The 14,732-nt window shown below is 64.9% G+C and overlaps 2 protein-coding genes across 2 annotated transcripts in view; one reads left to right on the top strand and one right to left on the bottom strand.

Annotated features, from left to right (window-relative positions):
- LOC123023681 (protein SCO2 homolog, mitochondrial) overlaps positions 1-89 on the bottom strand; it is a 999-nt gene extending 910 nt beyond the window's left edge. The window contains exon 1 of the mRNA XM_044430594.1: positions 24-89. Coding sequence (XP_044286529.1) covers positions 24-89 — 66 coding nt within the window. The remainder of the gene's footprint in view (positions 1-23) is intronic.
- An 80-nt stretch (positions 90-169) lies between these two features.
- Positions 170-3,405, top strand: LOC123023670 (regenerating islet-derived protein 3-gamma-like). The gene is made up of 5 exons (XM_044430581.1): positions 170-224; positions 382-494; positions 1,863-2,006; positions 2,602-2,731; positions 3,332-3,405. Exons 1-5 carry the CDS (start codon positions 170-172, stop codon positions 3,403-3,405), a joined length of 516 nt encoding a protein of 171 aa, XP_044286516.1.
- Positions 3,406-14,732: the final 11,327 nt, after the last annotated feature.

Here is a 14,732-nt window from a genome sequence, read left to right as displayed (position 1 = left end):
CGGCTCGAGGTGCAGTCCCTCGCCTTCAGAGCCCAGGTCCTCGGAGCCAGGGCAGACCCTTCCCGACCTGAATCCTTCCCAGGCTGCATTTGGGGCGGAGGCCCTCCCAAGGCAGCTTGCAGGCTCCCAGTTCATGCAATGAAAAAGCAGTCCCAGAATCAGGCAGAAAATGCCCATGAACTGGGCAGAAAGAGCCAGAACTGAAGCGGGGCTCAAGCAGCCCGGTAGGGTTGGCAGCTGCAACGCGGAGGAATCCGGTGGGATGTACGCGGGGCCCATGGGGCAATGAGCCGGCCTCCCGGCGTGCTAGCGCCCTCCGCGCTGGGGCGACTGGGGAGGTTGCCGGCCGCACACGTCCCAGCGACGCTCCGTCTCTTGCAGCGGCCGACCAGGCCCAGCCGGCTCCGCGGGCCAAGTGCCCCCCGGGGGTCCTCTACTTCGGGAATAGCTGCTATGAGCTTTTTCAAATTGCAGACACGTGGGAGTCTGCGGAGGTGAGTGCTGCTGAGGCTTGGTGGGCCGGGATCGCGGGTTCGGGCCCGGTGTTCCCTGGGACCCCCCTCTTAAGGGGGGGGGCACTTCCTTTCTCCGGTGCACTGAATTTCAGTGTGGTCCATGGGTGGGCAAGGAGCGCCACACGCTTTGCCCTACAACTTCCATCAGCTTTGACCATTGGACCTGCTGGCCCAGGCTGATGGCACTGTAGGACAAAGCATCTGGGAGCGCGCAAATCGGCGGTCCGACCGCCTGCAGATTAGCAGGCCGAGATCTGCGGGGAGGGAGAAGCCCCCCTCCCTCGTACTCTCTCCTCTGTCCAGCTGATTGTGCCATCTAAGGGAGCTGCTCCTCATGTTCCAGAGAAATGGGGGGGGGGGGCTGTCTGAGCGTTCACGGGGCTTCCTAAAACCCAGCGTACGAATTTGCGTTTGCTTCTTGATGGACGCAGAACTCAGGTGCGACAGGACAGAGTCCCCGTGGCTTCCCGTGCCTGCCACGCGACCCACGAGGAAGAACGGCTCCTCCTCCCTCGGAGCCCCGCTGGGCGGCCGGGAGCGTGTGCAGCCCTGCCGCCGTCCGACCCACACGGGCAGGAGCACGCGGGGCCAGGGCGCCCGTGGGCACGGTCAGGATGGTGCCGCGGTGGGTCGCCCCTTGCGGCCCTTCCCTGCCTGGTTCCGAGACTCGGCACTCCGTGGGCACGGCTTGGAGAGTCCCGGAGGAGCCAGCAGGAGCCCCGGAGCGTGCGAAAATGTGGGCCGTGGCTCTGCGCCCCTGTGCACCCCGCGTGGCCCACGCGAAACCGTGTGAGAGCAGCGGGGAGCCGCTTGTCCTGGGACGACAGAGCGGCGTGTTCCAGAGAGGCCGGGATGCACCTCTGGGGCCCGCGGAGAGTCTCCCCCGGCCAACGTGCGGGCCCAGGCTGGGCTCAGGGGGCGCACCCACCCCCCTCAGCCCCCTGGTCCACTGCTTCCCCCTTGTGGCAGAATGTTGGCTCGGGAAAAAGGCAGGGGCATGTCGTTGGGACCCCCAGAGGTTAGGGGGCTGGCATGAATAACGTCAAGGCAGGAAGCATGTGAATCAGATTTCCCCCGCTGCGGTCACAGGCACTGACGGGCGAGGCGGGTGCCCCCCCCCGGGTTCCCCTCCCCCGTGCCCATCTTTCTTCTGCCAGCAGAACTTGCATTAAGCGCCGGCACGGGGCAGGGGCAGCCCCTGCGCTGTCGGGGCGCGTTTTGGATCTGGGGCACGGGCCGCCGCGTGGCGCCAGGAGCGCGGAGATGCTGCCTGGGGGGCAGCGGACTGGGGGCTCTGGCGAAATGCTGCGCCCCCCCTTGCGAAGGAAACCTGTGTCCGACCCGCAGGCCGAGTGCCAGTTCCACCGGGAGGGGGCGCAGCTGGCCTCCATTCTCACCGGCGCAGAGGAGCGGGCCCTTACCGCGCACATCAGGCGCGTGAGCACGGCCGGCGACGTCTGGATCGGCCTCAGCGCAACGCGGACGCCGAAGGTGAGCGCGCCGCTCGGGCCCGCGCTGGGCCGCCTGCGCTCCCCGGGGAGGCGGGCTGGGTCCCCGAGCACCGCTCCCCCCTCCCTCCCCCCTCCCTCCTGCAGCTGGAACGGGGTTCCCGGGCCCGGCTAGTTGCCCATGCCTGTGGGGCGCGGGGGGGGGTCCCGAATGGGCCACGCGGACCCCTTTGCTCTGTCCCGGACGTGCCCCGGGGAGAAGCCAAGGCGCGCGTGGCCTGGCGGCAGGGCCTGAGCGCACGCCCGGTCCCCGGTGCAGCCGCGGGGCGAGCAGGCGCTGCGCGTCCCCCGCCGAGGCCAGGAGAGCCCCTTCCAGCGCCGGGCTGCCCACCAAGTGGCGCGAGGGAGCCGCCCCTCGTGCAGCGCGTGGCCTGGCTCGGTTCCTAGAGCCGCCTGCATCGGCTTGCTCCGTGAGCCTCCCTGGCAGGGGGCGCGGAGACGGCGCAGGGGCCGGCCGCCGCGCGTCACGGGGCTGGGCTGCGCTGGGCTGGCTGCGGAAGCTGCTCCTCGCCAGCATCCAAGCTGTGTGAATGGGGTGGGGGGCCTGCTTTCCACGCTGGCTGCTTCCCCTCTTGCAGAAGCTGGTCTGGCGGTGGAGCGACGGGTCCGCGTACGTCTCCGGGACGGCCCTGTGGGACAACAGGGTCCCCAGCACCACTGTGTCCACCCTGGAGTGCATCTCTCTTACCAACGTGCAGAACCCCGCAAGTACGTCTGAGGGTCCGGAGCGGGGCTGCCGGGGCAGGGGCGGGTCTGCGGAAAAGCCCACCGGGGCTCTGCCGGGCGCTCCGGGGACCTCCCAGCTCTCTCTTCCTCTCCCCCTGGCCGGGCCCCACGGGGGGGCTGGCCCTGGACCGCTCCCCCGCACTTCCCTGGGGACAGGATGCCAGCCATCCCAGCCAGACGGGCCGGAAGTGGGGTTCGGAAGCCATTCCGGGCGTGACCCTCAGAGCATCAGGGCAGGGCCTTTGGGTGAGGGAAGGGCGGATGGAGGCAAACAGCTCCTGCCCCCCCCCCCCCCCCAGCGTTCCAAATAAAGGGGGGCTCTTGCATCGTTTGCCAAAACATTCCAAGGGCAGAATCCAGCTCTTTGGGGGAGCGTGGCTTGGGGCGCGTGAGCACCAAGTGCCGGGCCCCGTGGCAGCAGCAAGCCGCGCCCGGGAAAGAGCTGAGGCTCCGGAGCACCTCCCCGAGGGCCAGCCCTTGGCCGGTCGGCCGGCCCGGAGGAAGAGGCCCGCTGCAGGCCCCAGGAGCCCCCGGCTGCCTGCACGCGTCGCCCGCCCCCTGACCTTGTCCTTCTCCCTACAGATACTTCCAGGTGGCTGCAGCGCATGTGCGCCACCGCCTTGCCGTACGTTTGCAAGTACAAAGCGGGCTTCTAGGCCCGGACCCACCGTGGGCACCCCCCCCCGGGGCGCAAACAGAGGAGCCCCCCCGGGGCCAGACCCAGCGCCCGCCCCCGACCCCGTGGCTTCGCCCCTTCCCCCAGCGATGGCCCCTGCCCAAGTGGCTGACGCCCCCTTTTCTTCGCCGAGCGTGCCGCGCTCTCGCGCCAGGTTGGTCCAGAGCAGGACTGAGCGCACCTCTCCGGATCAAACCCGCCGGGCCTTCGGCGCGCTCCAGAGGGGCGGCTCCGGCGCCCGCTTTCCTCCCGTGGGGGACAGAGACCATGCGGCCTGTTGGAATACGAACCACACGCCGCGCCGGAACTTCGGCTGCCCTTGGAAAGGGCGACCCCAGCGCCAGCTGCCGCTCAGCCCGAACGGGGACCTGCCCCGCTCTGGAAAGGGCGAGTGTATTTCGTGCATTGCGAAGTGTGTGGTGTGTGATGTGGGGGGGCAGTGGAGGTAGAAACCACTGATCACCCCCCCGGAGGTGCCCAGCTGCGCCCTTCACGTGGCCCCAGAGCCTGTGGCTCGTCACACGCACCGTTATGCTTTCTGGAGTTGCTTTTTCCCTCTGGCCAATAAACCGTCTTCTGAGCAGTCCGTCCGCTGTGTCTTTCTGTCCTGGTCCAGGTGCCTCTGGAATGGCTGGGTGAGCCTGACGGCCCCCCCGAGGATGTGGGGTTCAGGCAGCAAAAGCACGCCCCTCCTGCCCACCCGCCCCCCTCCGAGTGGGGCTGCCGCACGGCAGAAGGGGCTTGCCCCCCGTGGCCTCAGGCCAGTCTCCCCCTGCGGAAAATGCCCCCGCGGCCGAGCAGGACTCTTGGCCCCTCCGTGCGTCCACGAGGGCCCCCGAGCGCTGGCTCTGCAGCCACGTCCCATCTTCACACCGGGGCGTCCTGGGCACACGCACGGGTTCCAGGGGTGGCTGGAAGCCCCGAGCTCCGATCCTTGGCCCCGAGCCTCGGAAGCCTGAACTCGGTCCTGGCGAGGGACGTGCCCGTGACGGAGGGCTGGCCAGGATCCCCACGCCTGCTGCCCACTGGACCGAAATTCCTGCCCAGGAACCTGCTGGTCCCGGAGCCCTGGGCCAGGCTGGATGCAGCACGCTCCGGGGGAAGAGGCAGCTTCATCAAAAGCGTACACTGCAGGGGTGGAGCGCAGGACGACGGCGAGGAGAGATAAAAAGGGGAAAGGGAAGGGGATTTGGAGAGTGGCAAGAGCAAGGATGACAGCCAACCAAAGACCCCCTCCCCAGCTCCAGGGCCCAGTTGGCCCCCTCGGACGTAACGTAACGTAGCTGAGCTCAGCCTCGCCTCAGCAACACGCTCACGCGCCCGGCGGGCAGCAGGCCCAGGCAGCGCCGGGTGGCCGGCATTCTTCGGCACGGGGTCGGCGGCAGCAGCAGCCGCCCGGAGATGCGGTGGGCTCCCCCACCTGGAGACGCTCAGGAGGGGACTGGGCAGCCCTGGCTGGGGAGGTGCGACTCGGAGTCCTGCACCCATTTGATCCGAGGGCCCGCATGCCCCCCCTCGCACTCTGCTGTGCCCTGATTCCAGGGACGCCTCCTTGAAGAGGGACACCGAGCCTCCCCCAACCCTGGCCCTTCTCGCCCCCAAACCAGCTCAGCTGCCCCCCAGGGTGATGGTCGGGATGGCCTCCCGGTGCGGACCGTTCGCCCCCCACTGCAGCTCTCCTGTGTCCTGGTGGGGGGGGTCACTTACAGAAGCTGACCGTGGGCGCCAGCGTCCAACAGGGCTGGCCCCTGGACCTACTGGCCCTTCACCCCCCCCCCGCCAGCGAACCCCTTCCTGCCTCTCAGGCGTTGAACTGGGCCATGTTACAGTGCCCCCCCATCAACCCAGCAAGGAAAGGTTCCGAAGGAAGTTGAGGCCAGGAGAGGGGAATGTCCCGAATCCCAGTGGCGCCACGACCAGCGGGCGGGAAGCAGCTCCCGGGATTTGCCTGGCCACCGAAGCACAGGACGGATGGGTGGGAAGGGGCTGTGAAGACCCTCAAGTCCACCCGCTGCTGGTGCGGGAGGCCAGTTTATCCACCCCGCTCAGAGGACTGTCCAGCTGCTTCCTGAACGCCCCCAGTGTGGGGGAGCCCCCCACCCCTCCCGGCTACTGGTCCCACTGTCGTACTGCTCGCACAGTCAGGAAATTCTTCCTTGTGTCTAATTCTGCCTTTGATGTGCTGTGCTTTAGAAACACAGAAACAGAGCGAGTCGGGGCCTCCTGGGCCATCTAGTCTGACCCCCTCATGACATGCCCACCGTGTGCACGCCGAGTCTGAGTTTATTCCTCCTTGGCCTTCACTCTGAGACGAGTGCGAGGAGGTCGTCCTTCGTGCGACAGCCTTTGTCGCAAAGTGCCATCACACCCCCTCGCAGCCCTCTGCTCAAGGCCGAACGGCCCCAGCACTTTCAGCCTCTCCCCCTCTTCCAGGCCCAGCGCCATCTTTGTTGCCCTCCTCTGAACCCTCTCGAGATTTTCAGTGCCCTTTTTAAACCTGGGTGCCCAAAATGGAAGGCTCCGTTCCAGGCGAGGTCCAATGCAGAGGAGAGGAAATGGGCGCTTCTCTTTGCTGGACATGCTCCCTCCGTGTGGGTCCCAAATTAGCCCTTGCCTGTTTTGCGGCTGCGTCCCACCGCTGGCTCCGTGCAGCCCGAGGCTCCGTTTCCCTCCGAATGCTCTTGAGCCACGTACGCTGCATCTTGTATCGCTTCAGTTGCCTTTTATTTATTTAGAAACACAGAAACAGAGCGAGTCAGAAGGGACCTCCCGGGCCCTCTAGTCTGACCCCGGCTCCAGTTGGCTCCACTCATGACATGCCCACCATGTGCACGTCCAGCCTATCCTTGAACACCCGCACCGATGGGGCCTCAACGACCTCCCGTGGAAGCCCATTCCACGCCCTCGGGGTCCTGACTGTCAGGAAGTGCTTCCTGGCATCCAAATGCAACCTTGGCTCCCTGAGCTTTGCTCCGTTGGAGCGCGTCCTGCCTTCCTCTGCAGGGGAGAACAGGTCTCTCCCCACCTCCGTCTGACACCCCCTCACATACCTGTATGTCACCAACGGATCCCCTCTGAGTCTCCTCCAGGCTGAAGAGACCCATTTCCCTCAGTCTCGCCTCATACGGCTTCCCCTGCAAACCGGCCACCAACCTTGTGGCCCTTCGCTGCACTGACTCCAACCTGGCTATATCCTTCCTGTAACGGGGGGCCCAAAACTGAGCACAAGGCTCTAGTTGCGGGCGCACCAGAGTCGCGCAGAGTGGTAGTAACACCTCTCTCAATCTAGAAGCCACACTTCTGGCCATGCAACCAAGGGTGGCACTCGCCCTCTTGGCCACTGCATCACCCTGCTGGCTCATGTTCAGCCTGCAGTCAACCAGCACCCCAAGGTCCCTTCCACAAGTGCTGCTCTCCAGCCACTGGTCCCCCAACCTGCACTTAGGACAGCTATTCCTATTTGTTTGCTTATTTTGCCTAGGTGGAGAACTTGGCACCCCTCCGTCTCCACCTGGCTTGCCCCCGCACCTGCCGCTGCTTCTGGTGCCACAGCCCTGCCTGGCCTTCCCGCTGGTTGCACCTCGCCCAGGCCATGCCAGGCCTCGCTCCTGCCCGGCCTGTTCCCCAGGACCCACCAGCCCTGGCTGGGCAGCCGACCCTCCTCCTGCCAGGAAGGGCCTCTCTTTGCTTCTGGGCCTGCTGATCATGCCGGGTCCACAGGAGTCTCCCAGTGGCCAGGATGGATCCAGCCCCTTCAGACAGCCCTGCGGATTCCTGGGTGCTGCGGCCTCACCTGCCCCTTCTCCCAGTTGCTCGGGATGCCTTCGTAATATATAACCTCTTTTTCAGTTTTACTCGTTGGGACAGAACCAGTTCCATCTCCCCCCAGAGAGATTCCCAGTGCGCTTTGAAATCCCTCCTTTCTCCTGCAAGAGCGGCACCCCCGGGTGGCAAACAGAAGGGAAAACGGCGACAGAGGTGCCAGGTTGTCCAAGAAGGGCGGGCAAAGCCCCCGCAGGACGCCCGGGGGAAACTCGTCGGCTGCGCCACGGCCAGCACCTTCCAGCAGGACTGGGTGGGCCATGCTGGCCCCCTGCCTCCGAAAAGCCACCCGGCCCGAGGGAATAGCAGAGGAGAAGGTGGCCAGGGCCACTGGCCCCACTGGCTGCATGCCCCCGCCCCCCCCGTTCCAGAGGCACCCAGGCCGAGTGCACAAGTGGCTGGGACAGCCCCCCTCAAGTGCTCCGGGGAGGTTGCTCGGCTGCTCAGCTTGGCGAAGTGCGGCCCCCAGTGCGGCCTCTCAGGTGGGCGACGTGCTCTCAGACCGGCTCGGCTTCCCACAGTCCGAATGGCGACGTCACTCGTGGCATCCCGAGCTGAGCGTATCGACGCTGCGCCCTTCGCAAGCGCCTTCCCTGAAGCACGTGGGATGCAAGGGCAGCCAGTCTTGCACTCTGTCCTCGTGAAGGAGGCGTCCGCTTGGGTTTCCCGCGTGTCCCTGAGGTTAACCCCGGGACTCGGGTGGGCCAGGGGAAGTCCCGTCGAAGGATGTCGCTGCCCCTGGAGCTGGGGCTGGCTGCCGATCCGGGTGGCTCTCAGAGGGGACACGGCATCTGGAACGGTGGCCTGTCCTTTCCCAGGCCTATTTGAATGTGCTGCTTGCTTGCTTGCTTGCTTGCTCGCTCGCTCGCTCGCTCGCTCTCTCTCCCCCTCTCTCTCTCACTCTCCCTCCCTCCCTCCCTCCCAATAGCCAAAGCTCAGGGACCCCGGAGAACGCCATGGCCTCCCCGTGGCGGCATTCAAGGCACCTGACTTGCTGCGAATGAGCGTGACAGATACGACCATGGGGCCATTCCGGGCCGGTCTCTGCCCGGGGTGCAAACTGTCTCTCTGTCCATGCAGAATGGAGTGTGGACTTGGACCGACCGAACCTCCGCTGGCTACAAGCCCTGGAACACCGGGGAGCCCAACAACCTGCAGAACGACGAGGCCTGCGTGGAGCTGTGGTCTCTCTCAGGTGAGCGCAAGGGGCGCTGGGGGCCGTGACCCGCCAGGCCAGTCTCGGCTCTCCCAGGAATGGGATCTCCCTGCAGGGTGGGGGTGGCTTCGAACCCTGCCCCAGTGCCGCCGGAGCAGCAGTGGGGCTGCAGTTTCTGCAGGCTGACAAAGGACCCCCCTTGCAGGAGGCGCCACCCCCCGCCTCTCCTTGCTGTAGGGAAGCACAGCCAGCCCCCAAAATCGCGGTGAAGGTTTCGGGAGAGATGCTGCTTGCACGGTCAAAGCCGGGCGTCTGCAGCCACAGGAGGGCGTGAGGGCACCGCGTAGGCAGCTGGAGCAGGCAGAAGGCGGTGCGCCGGAGGGGAAGGCCACCCATGGGTCTGCACACCGCTGGATCTGGGGCAGAAGGCCGACATCCACCCCTGTGGGGAAGCCGATCGGGAGGGTGTCGCGGCCCCGCCTGTGGCTTTCTGGTAGGCGGAGCATCGAGCGCAGGGGGACGTGCGGGCTGGACCCCGCTGTCCCCCTGCGGAGCTTCAGGCGAGGAGACACCAGCTCCCACCTTTGCCCTGTACTGGCCGGCAATCCCAAATGTTCCCTTCAGGCGCTCCCTGGCATCAGTCGCACCAAGACTGTGCTTGGGCCGGAGACCGGGATACGAAACGCCCCTCCAGAATGGCCTCCGCCCCCGGCTCACTCGGACCACTCCTGCTTCGTTTGGATCCTGGGCACCGTTGCCGATCGCGGGGACTGACGGGATCTTGTCCCTCTAACCGCACGAGAGGCATCAGTTGTATTGATCCCCACCCCGCCCCACCCCACCCCCTGGGAAAGGTCCACTTTCACAGCGAAGTGGGCTCAGCTTCAAGCGGTTCACCTGTTGGTGTGCTCCGATTCGATGTATATTGTAATATGTGATATATAGCCTGGAGCAAGAGGAAAGGGGGCGACATCCACTTGGGCAGCATCCGTCTCTGGGAGAAGGGGCGTAGCCACGGGGGTCGGGGATGCGAGCGAATGCACGGGGTGGGTGCTCGGTCTCTCGGCACTGCAGTGGCCGAGCGTCTGCCCACGGCGGAGTCCGGGCCTGGAAGGAGGACTTGTACTCGCAAACGCACGGCCAGGCAGTTCCACGTGTGCGCTGCGCCCACCGGTTCGAATCTGGAGGGAAGGGAGGGAGGGAGGGCTGGGGGGAGGGACTGGGCCATGTGCAGGGGAGGGGAGCACAGGGGCCCCTTCCCGAGGGGCCGCGGTCCATTTCTGCTCATGTGCAGCCAAAGCTGCAACCAGCGGGCCTCTTCAGGGAGGTGAGGTGGACCCCCGCTGCTTCCCTGGGGCTCCGGCGATGGACTCTTGGGTCCGAGATTTTGTGCCGATGGATCTCGGGCTGTGCGCACCTCTGTCCTTGGAATATCCTGGCAGACCATGCGAGCGTGCCTGTTTATTTGGAATGCTTGGTGTGCATCCGGTGGCCATGGGGAGGGGGCCTGCAGCCCCCACGCACAGTGGCCCCTGAGGCTGCTGCCACCTCACCGCCCCCATTTGGGAGGGTGCCCAAACAGCCGCCAGCTTGCCACGGGTGTAGTTTGGCAAGCCACTCCGGGACCACCTTAGCTTGTTTTCCGGCTAAACGTGGCCGCTGCGGCCCTTTGCTGCTGAGAGTTGGTGGCAAACGGGTTCTTTTTTAACACTGCTGCTAAATGGGTGCGGTTTAGGGCAACCTGTGGGGGGGTGGGAATGGCCCCCGCACAGCCAGAAGCTACTCAGGCCTGATATATGGGCTAAAAATCAAAACAAAAACACAATGTCCCAATAATGAATGTGAAGAAAATCCGCACAGCTCGGCTGACTGGGTGTGCGGAACGCTTCCACCTCGGTTTCTTAGCTCGTCTGTTGGCCAGTCTGGCATCTTCTTGGCTCAGGTGCTCCAGCAGAGTTTACACATAAGTAGTCCTACAGACCAGTCCTTTTCGACTGCCCAGTCAAAAGAAGTCCCCATATTTCAGCATCCTGCCTTGTACAGGTTTTTCTTCTACGAACCAAAGCATGCCTGGGACCCAAAAGCCCCCACCCCATCTTCCAAGGAATGAATGTATGGGGTATTTTTATGCCCCGAACGAAAGCATCAGAGCAGCTTCAATGAGGGCCATGCGTCTCTTTCCAGAGCAAAGGGGGACCGTCGGGAAGCCTGGCCCGGTTTGCGCTCGAGTGATTATGCATCACTTCCGGAAGGGGAAAGTGCTGAATTTGCAGGAGGTGTTGAAGGCTGAAAGTCAGGACAAAGGCCCTTCCTGGGTAGCTTGGTCTTTGCCTGAGCTGCTTTTGTCCGGGGTAACAAATGACCCCAAATTCGACTAGTGCTCACTTGTTGTTGATCCATGCGAAGAGAAAAGGGGCAGGGCGGACAGAGCGCGCGAGAATGGAAGAGCTGTGAGGAACTCCTGGCAAAACACCTGCAGGCTCATCCACGGGCCCGTCCCTGCCATCACCTGGCCAGCTCGGGGCCGTGCTTTTTTTGTCACAGAACGCACTGGAACGGAGTTCCGGCACCGTTTTTCGACAGATTTTCCAAATTTTAAAAGTAACTTTTGAAAATTTGATGTTTGGTCCATGTGGATTTGAATCGCCCTGTTGAGCGTGGCAGGTCGGTGGCAAAATCATTAAAACGGTGCGTGCGGGCCGCTTGCGCGTCGAATCCGACGCATGCGCACTTCGTCCCGCTGGTTGTGATGGTGCTGCTCGGCTTGTGGCGCTGCTCAGCTTGTGATTAGTTGTGCGATTGTGCGCTGAGTGTTTCCTGCGGGCGGCAACTGTTGTTTCGTTACACAAGTGATGTGTGTGGGTGTGTGTACATTGACTGACTACGTGCGAAAGGTAAATGATTTCATGAGTTCTGGCACCTTTTTTCTTACAAAAAAAGCGCTGGCTCTGGACGTTCGCATGCACTTGAGGTGCTCTGCGCATGGGCAACAGCAATGCACTCCTGGTTGGAGAGAAAGGTGCTGGGGATCCTGAGGTGCGCGAGGCCCCATCACTGCGGAAGAGCGAAGCAGCCGGGTGCTGAGAAAGCAGCTCCATCTCTCTTCGCTTGCATCCATTTTGAATAATGATACTGATGAGGGTGATGGTGTTAACCCCTGAAAAAGAATAGCCCCAGGCGTGCGGCAGGGCCTTGAGCGTCTCCCGCATTCTCTGCCTCCCACATCCTCTGCCAGGGATGCTTACACGGCAAATTGATCCAGGCGACTCGAGAAACTGAGCCAAGCCACGTGCTGCAGGAGGAGAGACCTCCCCCGCCCCGTCCTGCTTGCTAGGCAATCGAGAAGAGCAGGGGCTCCTCGGGGCAGTGCCTGTGGCCCCACCCCGCCACACAGCCTGCCCCTGAGCAGCACCGCTGGGCCACTCCAACCGTGTCTCCCGAGGTGGGTCTGCAGTGCAGAAGGCCCTCTCAGGATCGGGCTGCCCCAGGTGCTTTGCATCATGGCCGCAAACTCCCCCTGGCCCTGGGGGCAACACGCGCCGGCAGTACGCGGTGCTCCAGGGATCCCGTCATCCCGGAGCACAGAAGGAGCCCGGGGGAGCAGGAAGGGGCCACTCACCTTCAAGGTGCGCTCCGCGTGGAGACCACTCCGGGCCTCGCTGGCCGTGCCTGATGCTGGCGGGAGCGGCCCTTCCTCTGCCAGACGGAGCAGGGAGGCCGGCTGGCTCCAGGCCGCCGCGGCTGGCTCTCGATCCACGACTCGAGCACGGAGCCTCTTGGGGAGGGCGGAGCGTGAGGGGCTGCCCGGGCTGTGCCTCAGCTGCCCGGCCGTGCGGCGCTGGCCCCGTGCACTTGCAAGAGGCTCCGGCCGAGGGCATCCCGGTGGCCAGTGCCCGGCGCAAGAAATGAGGCAGCAGTTCTCAAGTCCGGGCAATCCGTGCGGTCACCCAAGCCCTCCTGTGACTTGATCAGACGGCTGAGGCCATGAGCTGGGTCTGGGCCCCTGCACTGCCCCGCTGCTTGGCCGCATGGGCTGCTGGCGTCTGGGAGGGAGGGGGGCACAGAAGGGCCCAGTCCCAGGGGCGATGGCCCGCCAAGCCACTTCCGGCCCTCCAGGCCACGTGACGATGGCCGGCACTCTCCCGCCCAGCGCTTTGCACTTCTCGTGTCCAAGGTGGTACAGGGACCACCTGCGGCCGCCTGAGTGGGTGTCGGGTTGCTGGGCACACGCTCCTGGGCCCCCCACCTGTTTTGCCCCACGGGCACTCACCTCTGCTGACGCCCATGGGAGAGGACTGGCAGAAAATTCGTGGCAGTAACTTCTGTAGTGCAGGACTCTTGTCCCCCGCAGCCCCTGCCTGGAAGAGAGCTTGCCGGGGCGGCTGCCCGCGGCTGGTCAGCCCCAGTGCCGCCGGCTCTTTGCAGGGCCAGGGGACCCGCCCGTTGGCCCGGCCAGCCCGGCACCGGTCTCACCGGGAGTGTGACCCTTCGGTCTTACAAGTGAGGAGGCAAATAAAGGCAGGGCGAAGGGGAGACGTGCGCCCCCCCCCAAAAGCCACTGGCCCGGCCCCTGCGCACAGAGAGGGCCTGCCCTAAGCTTCCAGGTGCGAAACCCCTTTAAAGGCCGGCGCACGGAGCGGGGCCTCGCAGGCAAGCACCGTCACCGGGAGACCGTCCCTCCGAGGTCTGTGCTCCGAGGACCTGGGCTCTGAAGGCGAGGGACTGCACCTCGAGCCGGGCCCCGGGGGGGGGAGGGAAATCTGGCGCCCGAGGAGCAGCCACGGGTCTGCAAGGCGCGCGGCGGAGCGGCCCCTCCGTCTGCACGAGCTGCAGCTGGGACCCTTCCCCAGGCAGCCCCTTGGAGCACGAGCAGCAAGCCGGCTCTCCCCCAGCCCCGCGCCGGGGTCCCAGCTCCTCGCGGCCCCGTTTGGAAGGGGGCTGGGGCCCCGTGGCAGCATCCCGCTTTCCCGCTGGTCCAGCTGCAGGCCGAGGGCTGGGCCGGGCCATGGGGAGGCTCCCCAGGAGGAGGACCCCCCCTCACAGAATCAGACCGACCCGGAGCTTCCCTTTGGCTGACGCGCCCCACTCACCGTCCAGCACCGGGGTAAAGATCAGGCAGCCCAGCAGGCAGAGTCCGGAGCAGACTACCCGGCCCATCTCCAGGTTCTCCTGCAGGACAGCGCGTCTCAGCTGCGCCCCAGCTGCTGGCCGCCCCGCCATGCCAGGGGCCTCTGAGGCAGCGCTCCTGTCCCCACCCCACCCAAACCCCGGATCGGACCGCGCGCCTCTGCGTCTGCCCGGCTGGGCAACGTTTCACACGAAGCAGCAGGAACTCGGATTCCAGAAGAAACGCCTCCGCCTTGGACGGGCCGGAAGGCACCACGGCTTTGACCGTCCAGCGCAAAGTCACCTGTTCCTTGCTCTTTTTCTGTCCCCACCTTGCAAAGGAAGGGGCACATTTGTTCTATTTAAGAACCAACAATTGGCAGCTTTGGTATTTTCGAAGGGGGAGGGGGCCAGTGTGTTTCGGTCTTTTGTACTCGGTGTCTCTGCAAAGACATGTTAGAATATTGCGCATTACGGTCAGCAGCATCTCAAAGCCGTTTCTCAGCAATGCTGTTCCTCTTCCCCGTTCCTTCCCCATCCAGTTATTCTACCAACCTCCGAAACTCACGCTTTCCTTTGTGCTTCCCAGTTACTGCCCCCATTCCTGACTGAACTACCGGATCCGATTTCAGAGCAGCTCGGAGGAAGCGCTGCATAAAACAGAGACGGGCGCAGGCTGGCCACCCCTCGGCTGGAGCCTGTGCAGCTGCCGGTGCCCTGGGACAGGGCAGCACCTGCTCTCAGACCCGGACTGGATACGGCCCTGGGCTCTCGCCGTGCCCCTTCTCCTCCAGGCCGGCTGGTCTAGCTGCGATTCCGTTTGCAGGGTGTTCTGCAGAAGATGCTCGCACTTCCTGGGCATATTTATAGGGCTGGAGGCAAGAATAGTCTGGAAGAACAAACCTAGGCGTGCAGCCCCAGCCGGAGCAAAGAGAGAGACGAGCTGCTGCCCCGTTCAGGCTTGCCAAGCGTCCCTGGGGGGGGGGACGGGGGGGGGGGGGTCTGGCGCGGAGGGGCCGGGCCCGCGTGGCTGATCCCCGGCGGGGCAGCCGGCCATGCTCTGTTTCGCTTCCCAGGACCACGGCCGCGGCTGGGGGGCCACCTCTCGGAGGAGGCTGCTCCGCACAGGCCCGGGGACGCTCCCCGGCCCATTGCTTCGGCCACGGGGATTTTACTGGGGGATCCCGCGGGGGCCGTCTTGCGGCTCGTCCGTAATCTTCTGC

The sequence above is a fragment of the Varanus komodoensis genome, unplaced genomic scaffold (genome assembly GCF_004798865.1).
Source record: "Varanus komodoensis strain SLA01 unplaced genomic scaffold, ASM479886v1 scaffold1, whole genome shotgun sequence".
Taxonomy (NCBI): domain Eukaryota; kingdom Metazoa; phylum Chordata; class Lepidosauria; order Squamata; family Varanidae; genus Varanus; species Varanus komodoensis.
Note: the sequence above shows the minus strand (reverse complement) of the source record. Positions and strands in the feature narration are given on the sequence as shown.

Coding starts and splice junctions, on each gene's coding strand:
- LOC123023670 (XM_044430581.1), top strand. CDS start 170: ATGCCCATGAACTGGGCAGAAAGAGCCAGAACTGAAGCGGGGCTCAAG. Junction 225..381: donor AGCGGGGCTCAAGCAGCCCG/GTAGGGTTGGCA, acceptor CGTCTCTTGCAG/CGGCCGACCAGGCCCAGCCG. Junction 495..1,862: donor ACACGTGGGAGTCTGCGGAG/GTGAGTGCTGCT, acceptor TCCGACCCGCAG/GCCGAGTGCCAGTTCCACCG.